Here is a 9,976-nt window from a genome sequence, read left to right as displayed (position 1 = left end):
TCACTTGTTATGATATCGAAATACAGTTACCCAAATAACTTAGTAGATCGATTTCGCAAGTCAATTGCAGTCATCCTTCAAAGGTCTTTTAAGGAACGTACCGCCAACAATTCAGCTGATTATGGTTTGGCAAGTAGCTGATGAGGAGGAGACCCCATAAATCCCACGTTTGTGTTCCCTGTAGGTTTAGTTCAAGAAACGAACATGGATGGGCTGGGGCTAAGTTGGCCTCATAAAAGGACAACACATGGTACACCTTTGAAGAAACCCACCAAAGTGTTAGTTCCACCAACATGATTTAATTATTCGAGTTGGGTCATGGAGTCTGGTACAATTTGTCCACTGAGTTAGGGGGAGATCTTGAGAGCTAACTGAATTATTTATGAAGTTGTTCAAAGTTTAGGCAGTGAGGCAAGAGAGAGAAAGAGAGAAAGAGAGATCTCACAATTATTACACCCCTGGTCCCTCACTTTAAACACCTTTGCTTTACACCTACCTGAAAGGTTACCCTCCAGTTATTACTTGTAGTCTCTTTCTCAGCTCATTCAATGTGATCGTGTGATTCCATTATCATCACGGAGAGAGAGAGAGAGAGAGAGAGAGAGAGAGAGCTTCTAGATGAGGGTTGGTGAGACAGGTAGAGGGAGTGGCCGGTGACTCTCTCTCTGTCCATCTCTCTCTCTCTCAAGAGTCAAGATTATAAAATCACAGGTTGAGCCCTCCAACGGGCCGGCTTCTCTCTCTTTGGTACATCACCGAAAAGGAAAATTAGGGGAAAAAGAAAGAAAGAAATCTAATGTTATCTCTATTTTATTCTCTCTCTGTCTCTCTCTCTCTCTCCCCACCATTCTAGGTCTCTACTACTAATAGAACAACAGTTCAACCAGCTCAACTAGTTACAAACTTTCACTAGACCAACTTAGGGAAATTCTTCTTTACACTCTCTCTTCAAAATCACCATCATCACCATCATCGTCACCAACGACGACAACATCAACAACATGGGAAGGTCTCCTTGCTGTGAGAAGGCTCACACAAACAAAGGCGCATGGACCAAGGAGGAGGATGACAAGCTCATCGCCTACATAAGAGCGCACGGCGAGGGCTGCTGGCGGTCGCTCCCGAAGGCCGCCGGCCTCCTCCGCTGCGGCAAGAGCTGCCGCCTCCGGTGGATCAATTACCTGCGGCCCGACCTCAAGCGGGGCAACTTCACCGAAGAAGAGGATGAGATCATCATCAAACTACACAGCCTTCTTGGTAACAAGTAAGCTCCAGTGTAGTCCTCAATTATTTTCTGCAACCCCCGTAGCATATACATAACTTTAATAATAAGAAAATTGCTAGATGGGATGAGCACGCAGAGATTTATCAACCTCTTTTTTTTTCTTTAAATCGAACCAAACACTCCCCCTAAGATTATGTACCTTCTTCTCATCTCCTTGTGAATCAATTTCATCTAGCTTATTTGTACTAACTGTCCCCATGAGTTGTTGTGGATTTTTCTTACAGATGGTCGCTCATTGCTGGGAGGTTGCCAGGGAGGACGGACAACGAGATCAAGAACTACTGGAACACGCACATAAGGAGGAAGCTTATGAACCGAGGCATCGATCCGGCCACTCACAGGCCGATCAATGAGCCCGCACAAGATCACCATGACGAGCCCACCATTTCTTTTGCTGCTAATTCCAAGGAGATCAAAGAGATGAAGAACAGCGCTGAGCTCAGTTTCGTGTGCAACTTAGAAGAGTCGACAGACGCGACATCTTCGGCTCGAGAAAGGTGTCCCGACTTGAATCTTGAGCTCAGAATCAGCCCTCCTTCTCATCAACAGCATCAGCCTGAGCCAATATTGAGATTCACAGGTAGGAAAAGTGATTTGTGTCTTGAGTGCAATCTGGGGTTGAAAAATAGCCAAGATTGCAGTTGTGGTATCGGAGTGATCGAGAGCGAAACTAGCGTTGGGTATGACTTCTTGGGCTTGAAGGCTGGTGTTTTGGATTATAGGAGCTGAGTTGTGGTGAAGAAGATGGATCATTGTGCAGTGAAGGGATGAGAAAGAGATTGTTATTAGTTGAAATCTCTTTATTAATTTTTGTTGCTTCTCTCTCTCTCGCTCTCTCTTTTACCCTTTTCTCTAAATTTGTACTTGGTCCTGGTTAATAGCTGAGTACATAAATCACAGGTTAATTAGAAATATTACCAGTTAGAGAGATGAATGAATGATATCTCATCTTCAGTGATATCATGTCGAACTTTTCCTATATGAAAAAATTCGAGACCTTTTCAAAAAAAAAAATTAAAGACCTTTTCAAAGACCCAAAAAAGGGTGACAAATTTAATATGGTGGTTGTAGCTAGCTACCAGCGTCTACCAGATATCTGTGAGAAACAAGCATGATTTTTTTCTTTTCTTTGGAATGAAAAAGATACATTTCCCTTAATTAAAACACGACAATGATATGTCTTAAAAAAGACATATTCAACAACAAGTACTTGTAATCTTTGAATGCGTTGCCTAATTCACCAAATGAGATCAAGAAGATTTATAACCCACTTTGGAGACCATCATTCTTTTTCACGAGTATTAACAAAGGGACAAAAAGGGTTTTAGTTTAGCTAAATTCTCCATAGAACAGAGGATAATCATCATTACTTGGGAATTTTTCATTTGATTTAAGGTCAAATCCTTTTTTGACTGAACCACCGTTTAAGATAAGTGATTCACCATGCGACAAAAACATTACAAGCATTGTCTTTTATGGACTATAGAAAAGCAAAACGAAAATCGTTTTCCTTTTTGAAGGAATTGGATAAGATGTGAGAGGAGGAGATAATAGGGTGGATGGAGTGGTTGGTAGCCTATCTCTGGCACAATTGCGATAAAAGCACCAAAGAAAGTAATATTAAAAGCGTGAAGGAACTAACAACTGTCCATAGTACCATAACTCGACCACCCTAATATTTGCCAACTCATTCCATGAGCCCACCCCAACAAACCCTAGCTTGATTGTTTTTCCCTTCTCTACTTTTTTTCTTTTTGGCCCTTGCTCTATTCCTGAATTTGCAAATTGTAGCTTCTAAAGGATTCTAATTGAGATGAGTACACAATCGTTTCTTAATGTTTTGGCTGTTGGTCAATGTCAAGCGATACATGTCTTTCTGTAAGCCAGACAGGACAAACAGGGTAGGCATGCAGGGCTTTGTGGCTATCGCGAGGGCAGGGATTAGGTTCTCCTCCTAGCCCCATGCGCGGCACAAGGTGGAGATGAGGACACTATTAATGTCATGCGGCAGGGGGCGGGGCAGGGATAGACAATCCCGGCCTCGCCCTACCCCATTGCCATCCTTACGCATAAGACAGCGAGTTTGAAACTTTATAGCATGTTTGTCAAATGTTGAGAGTTTAATTGACCAAAACGGACGTTAAGCATTCAGTTGACCACTCCTCCAAAACGTCAACGATTTATTTTGCACTTATCCCGACTTCTGAAGTAGAAATTTTTTTTTTTGGCATCATGTAATCTTCCAATTACTAATTTCTTCGAAAGAAAAATTACATGCCTAGATCATGCTATGCATCAAAACGATCATTTTCAATTTTTTAGGGTAGATCTCTTCTCTATTACATGTAGAGATGAGAATCCCTTAAAATTAAAGATTAGGATGGTCACGTCCTTGAATAGCACTTAAATTGAAGAAGAAAGGTTAGTAGGAAGTTAAAAGTTGGTAAAGTAGGAAGGATACTAGACCTCCATATCCATGTGAGGAGCATCCTCAGTAATTAAGTTAGGTCAAATCTTTTTCCGCCTGTTGTCGCAACCTCCCCGCAAATTTAGGTGTCAACACCTATCTTGAGAGCTCCATTTGTACTAAAAACACCGTTAATAAAACAAATCATTTACACGAGAGAATCCCTAATAATGAAAAGAGTATATGGCATGATGGTGTTTAAAAAAAAAATAGATACGACTGCTAAAAATTTGGCGCTCATCACTAAATTTAGTTCCCCAATGGAAAGTATAATTTTTTATCATTGTAGTGAGGAATTCGAGCAGGTAGGGGTGAGCATGGTCCGGGTTGGGCTGGTCCTGTACCTAACCCTAGGACCAACCCACTCAGTGTTGGTCCTCAATTTTTGGGACCAAGGACCAATCCTGTTGAGCCTAGGACCGAGGACCGGACCAACCCTATGGGTCTGGTCCGGTTCCAGGGTCAACCCTAGACCAATCGATTTTTTTTTTGTTTCATTTTTTGTATACCTTGAAAGTACAAACATACTCTTTCAAATTTCATATACATCAATAAACCAAACTATGAACACCGGTACGTATCAAACATAAATCTAAGATAAGATAACAACAGAAATCTTCATTTGCTAAAAACAACAAACCATAAAAAATGAACATGTGAAAGCGAGGCCGAGGCGAGCAAAGAGGCAAGTGGTGAGCGAATAGAGCTGAAAGCGAGGCAAGTAAACAGAGGTGAGGAATAGGTTTCACAGGCGAGCGGCGAGCGAACAAAGCGAGGAAGAGGAGGGTTTCTATATTTTTTTGGTCAAATCAGGGTTGGGTTAACCAGTTAAGTGAGTTTCTTTTGACTAAAAAAAAAACAATGGGTTTCTACTTTCTAATTTACAGTTCTTTTGACCAAAACAAAATCTACAATTCTACACGGCAAAACTGCATAAGAAATGAAAGAACATAGGCACAGTTGCTAGGGTAGGGTTTAAAGTAAACAATAATATATAATATATACATGGTTGGTTCAGGTTGGACCAACCTTATAGTCTCAAGACCGAGGACCAACCCGCACAGTGCAGGGTCCAAGGGTCCCAGGACCAAAGACCGACCCAGTCCCCCTGAGAACTGGACCAGGACCGGTCGGGTTGGGCTGGTCTAGGGTCAGTCCAGGGTCAACCTTGGACCGATGCTCACCCCTATGAGTAGGTGTACTGGGTCAACCTTTACCACATGGAAAAGTTATGTGGTCTTTGTTTATTCATTTACCTTTCAAGGTTATCAAACTAACAAAAAGTCATATAAACTTCTCAAGTTGAAAAATATGAAATGATATAGACAAGCTTGACTTGAATGAGTTCACCACTTTGGGATTTACAATTTAAGAATCGTGTAAATTTATAACCCAAGAAATTTATTTAATACAAATTCAAAATTCATGTAAAACATCTAAGTATATCGATGAAATTTCTAAAATTATGCTCGCTTTTTTCCGTTTGAAGCTTAAGTGAATGGCTTGAACATCTTCTAGACATGAATTTTGTATCATACGAAGCCCTCAAAAGTTAGGTACCAAATCTAGGTCAAGGGGCCTAGGTCCACCAGTTTAATGGCAAGCTACCCTACATTAATTGTGATTAATGCCACTAAGGTCCGACTATATTGACTCATCTAGTTGCTAAGCTTTCTCAGTTGTACTTCTAGATTGATGCCTTGAACCGCCCACCTTACAAAAAAGTTGATGTGATTATCGCCATAATATCAAATAAGGATGTATTACCAACCTCTTATTAAAGGGAAAATTTGGTGTGGGGAAAGCAAATGACAAAGGGAGAGGCACCTATCTATGTTGTTAAAAACAGCCTCGGGCCAAAAGAGGGCACACTCGAATCCCCACAACACTATAAAAGCAATCAAAGCAAGAGATAAGAAAAGAGCAAAAGGACAAATGGTTGGTGGCAATACTTTCATATTCCTTTTCTTGACAATATCCAAATATATAAAAAGAAAATATGACCCTTTGCCACGTGGAAAAAGGGAGCCGCTTTTCAACATTTCCACCCATTCTTTATCCTTTTTCTAATATGGGGTTAGGTAGAGACATTTTTGGAAGCTTATCTAGGGTTTAGCCATCCCCAATCTCTCCCTTCTTTACAATATTTGGTCGAGATTAGGTTTGGTTTTTAATGTGGATAAGTGCTTGTCTCATTATCAATATTCAATAGAGTAATTATTGCATGACATCAAGACAACTAGGAGATTGATTCCCACCATGTGACCTTGACAAGCGGGTCCCATCGACTTCACCCTTTTGGATCCTCTCTACCTAATAAAATCAAATTTGTCTTGACCTTTTCGGCTTTATGTATTGAGAGTGTGCAAAGGAGCCGAGAATCGTTCGGATCACCCGGGACCACCCGAAATCGAACTAGAATCGGTGATTCCTAAGGGAATCGATCCGATTCCAAGTTCCAATTTTTCGGAATCGATGGGTACCGATCCGATTTCCGGTTCCAGGTGTGGAACTGCCCACCCGCCCTTCCGGACCTAACCGGTAATATAATAATAATATATACTATATTATATTATATTTATTGAATTTTTAATTAAAAAAAATTCTTAATTCCTAAACTAAACCTAACTCGCTTGACGCTCATAGCCTCACACTAAGCCGAGAAACATATTTTTTCTCTTTCGCCTCACGCACACTCTCACTCTCTCACTTTTCTCGGTCGATGCTCACATCACCGTCTCCGACTCTCCGACTCCATCCTTGGCTGGTGGGACCGGTTCCATGGATCCACCCGAGAATCGAACCGGATCGGACCAGGGGTCCGATTCCCGGGTGGATCCATGGAACCAACAAGTGGTTTCCGGTTCCAATTTTTTGAAACTAGTCCCTAGTAGGCGGTTCCTAGTTCTAGGATGAGAACCGCCCACCCGGACCATGCTCACCCCTAATATATACTATTATAAATTTGTACCCTTCATTGGTTATTGTTCATTAGTTACTCCATAATAATCCATCGGTTTCATATATATAAAAAAGTTAACTGGGTTCTACTACAATGATTTAAGGAGATAATATTTAAACAATGGAATTTATTAAGTAAAAAACATATTATTCAAGAACCGGTTCTTCGGAATGACAGCGCGGAAACGGCGTGTATCGCGATTCTTGCCACAAACCCATGTGAAAGAAAGAAAATATTTTTTTAAAATGGAAAATTTTCCCAACAGTTAATTATATCACTAAAGTTTAATTACCACATTATATATAGAACACTTGGGTCTGATGATTATATACAATACTAAAATGACAGCTTTGTGGGATGTGCATCTATTAAAATGAACAATTCTTGCTGAAGGATCACATGTAAGTATACAACTCAATTATGTATTCTTATGTGCGCATGACAGTATGCTTTATGATATAGTTTGTCAAAATTGAAACGCTGGTGAACTTATGGAAGATGTAATAAGTAGAAGCTAAATCCAGATTGAGAAATTCGTTCCCGTTAGAAAACTAAAACCAAAACTGGAAAGCAGTGAAAAGTCAAAATTTTGCTCTAGGAAGTACTAGATGATATTTCGTAAATTCAATTTGATGAATTTAGTAATATCAATTTAGTGATGAGAACCGTCGTGTGTCGGCGAAGAAAAAATGGTAACTAGAAAGAAAGTTACCCCAAAAACATGTAACTATTGAAAGTATAGGTTAAGCCCATCTAATTATATTAATGTCCCTACTTGTTAACTATTATGAGAGAGTATTAGGAACAATATTCGCACAGGAGATAAAATGGTCTTTTTGCCTTAATAATATTGATTACAAAATCGTGAAGTAAAATTGCAGCACTTAGAGGAGTCAACCTAGAAGGCTAAAAGAAAAGGGCGAAAGAGTACGAGATTTAAATCACGAGTTCTCCGAATAACGTGAGAGATGTCCCATGAATTAAAAAATACCTTTTTCATTATGGATTAATATGATATACCCGTTAGAATGGACAAAAAATATGGCGGACCTTAGTGGCCTTTTAGTTGTTGGCTGTAATCCCACGAAACTTTTCATGGTATCATAGATTCGAAATTTTAAGATGTTCATATTTACCTGCTACGGATGATTTGCACTCTTTAATCTTATTGGCTAAATCCCATAACTATTATGAGAGATTGTACGCATTCATTAACCATTCAATATTTTTTTGGAAAACTAGTATGATCCCACAAAACGCTACTTGATAATTATAATTGTCCTCGTCATTTGTTGCTTTCGCTTGGATTAACTAACCAATAAACCCGCTAAAACGTTGCAATCTGAGAATTCAAAGAGATAGCCCCCAAAAAAAAAAAGAGAATTCACAAAGATAGCCCGAGCTGATAGATAAGCGGCCCTACTAATAAAGTGATTGGGGGATAGGGACGCTAGTATTACAGGTGAGGGGTTCGATTCCCGAACTATACAAGAGGCAGAGCAAAAGTTATAGAGCGAGGAGAGGGTTAAAGATACGAATAACAAAAAAAAAAATTGTCAAAAGAAAAAAAAAACAAAAGAACTCAAAGGGAGAGCAAAAGGAGTTTCAAGACCAGTGGCATAATTGTGAATTTGGGGGGCGAAAAGAGGGAAGGTGAGTGGACCCCTCACCGGTAGATAGAAAAGCTTTTACCCGGCGCTGGGCCCCGCTCTCCTTTTAGTGCGTGGACCCCACGTCCGTCGTGGCCCTAGCGTGCGCGATTGCGGCGGCGGGCCCCCCACGGTATCGATCGATCTCGATTTTTTAATGGCGCCGTATTGACTTGTACTACAAAGTCTTGAACCAATTGGTGGGTCATGCAAGGAAAAATGTAGCCCTCTTGACCATATAATAACCATGAATCACTTCAGTTTGTCATACCTACCACATGAATCTCCCACATTGTTTTTCCTTTGTGTGTGCCCCATGAACCGTTTCTTTTGAAACTAGCTGAAGGAAATTTAGAGAAGTAAAAAAGAACGGAAAGAAACGCAGAGGTCGAGCTGCACCGGAGGGAGAGCGGGGCTACGGTCGGACAGCCCCGCCGCCCCCTTTTTTGCCGACAAGGGGACGCCACGAAGGTCGACAGCAAGACCGGGCTTTGTAGTGACGGCCGCCCGACACTATCACTACGCAGGCGAGGGTGCTCTCCTCGTCCGAATCGACCGAGAGCAGGCAGGAACTCGCCAGAATAGGGAGGCTCAGCAACTTCGCCTTTATGCCGCTACCCGCCCTTTGTTTTTTTTGGTTCCTTCAATTCTCATATTTTGTTTTTATTTTCAATCTTTTGGCAAAGTAATTTTACTTTTTCAGTTTTCTTAATTTTATTTATCATCGGTATACTGTACGACAACACCTCATATTATAGACCAAGATTATCGTATGACACTTTCTAACATTACAAGATATGTTACCATAATGTAGAACGGTCCATCGTATTTAAGACCAATCATCATATGTCTTTAATCAATATTATTCAAGGTTGGACGTTCAAAGTCAAATTCCTCATACATTAACTTCCAACATTATATGCTATTTTGTAAATTGTGTACCACATTGTATCATACATTCTACGAAACATCGTACTCCTGGCAAAAGTTGCAGTATGCGATATTCTATAATCATCTTATCTCGTAAATTTTGAATTTTTTTCAGTATGCCATGTTTTATCGTACTCTAGACCAAAGCCGTAGTATGTCATTGTTTAACATTAATATGTTATTACGAACATGTACACTATTTTACCAACCGCCATAAATTGAAGATTGTATAATACTCACGTGTCAATTTGTCGTGCTCGAGGTGAAAAGCGTCGTAAGACAATTTTTAATCTTTAAAGGTATAGGATGTTTCTGATATTTTGGTAAATTGTGATTTTTCTCATGCACAATTATACGACGGTATGTCGTACTCGAAGAAACAATGATTGTATATCCAGTTTTGCTATTATATGACGCTACGATGCTTGGTTGTGCATTAAGCAAAATGTGTTGTACAAAATACCTTGGTCGTTTAAATTTTTCAGGTTCATTTTACTGTATCTAATGTATATAGATCCGAAGAGATATGTTCAAATATTGATTTTTGACTTTTGGCAATCAGCAGTTAATTAACCAAATTCAGCAGATTCACGGTTTTCAGGTTATAACCCAATGATACGAAAATAAATAGACATGTCTGTTCGTATTCCCCTCTTTCGGAATTGCTACTTTTGTCTTGTTGA

General features: G+C 39.9%; 1 protein-coding gene across 1 annotated transcript; it reads left to right on the top strand.

The window, feature by feature from the left end:
- Positions 1-720: 720 nt before the first annotated feature.
- LOC115681575 (myb-related protein 308-like) lies at positions 721-2,111 on the top strand. The gene is made up of 2 exons (XM_030605554.2): positions 721-1,264; positions 1,510-2,111. The coding sequence occupies exons 1-2, from the start codon at positions 1,002-1,004 to the stop codon at positions 2,012-2,014; spliced, it is 768 nt and encodes a 255-aa protein (XP_030461414.1). The 5' UTR covers positions 721-1,001; the 3' UTR covers positions 2,015-2,111.
- The last annotated feature ends 7,865 nt before the right edge of the window (positions 2,112-9,976 follow it).

This window comes from Syzygium oleosum, unplaced genomic scaffold, assembly GCF_021117445.2.
Source record: "Syzygium oleosum isolate NSW1041296 unplaced genomic scaffold, Sole_v2.1 Sole_v2.02, whole genome shotgun sequence".
Taxonomy (NCBI): Eukaryota; Viridiplantae; Streptophyta; class Magnoliopsida; order Myrtales; family Myrtaceae; genus Syzygium; species Syzygium oleosum.
This window is presented reverse-complemented; position numbering and strand designations above follow the sequence as displayed.

Excerpts from the sequence above, each read along its gene's own strand:
- LOC115681575 (XM_030605554.2), top strand. The coding sequence starts at position 1,002 with ATGGGAAGGTCTCCTTGCTGTGAGAAGGCTCACACAAACAAAGGCGCA. Across the intron at positions 1,265-1,509 it reads CACAGCCTTCTTGGTAACAA|ATGGTCGCTCATTGCTGGGA; the intron begins GTAAGCTCCAGT and ends TTTTTCTTACAG.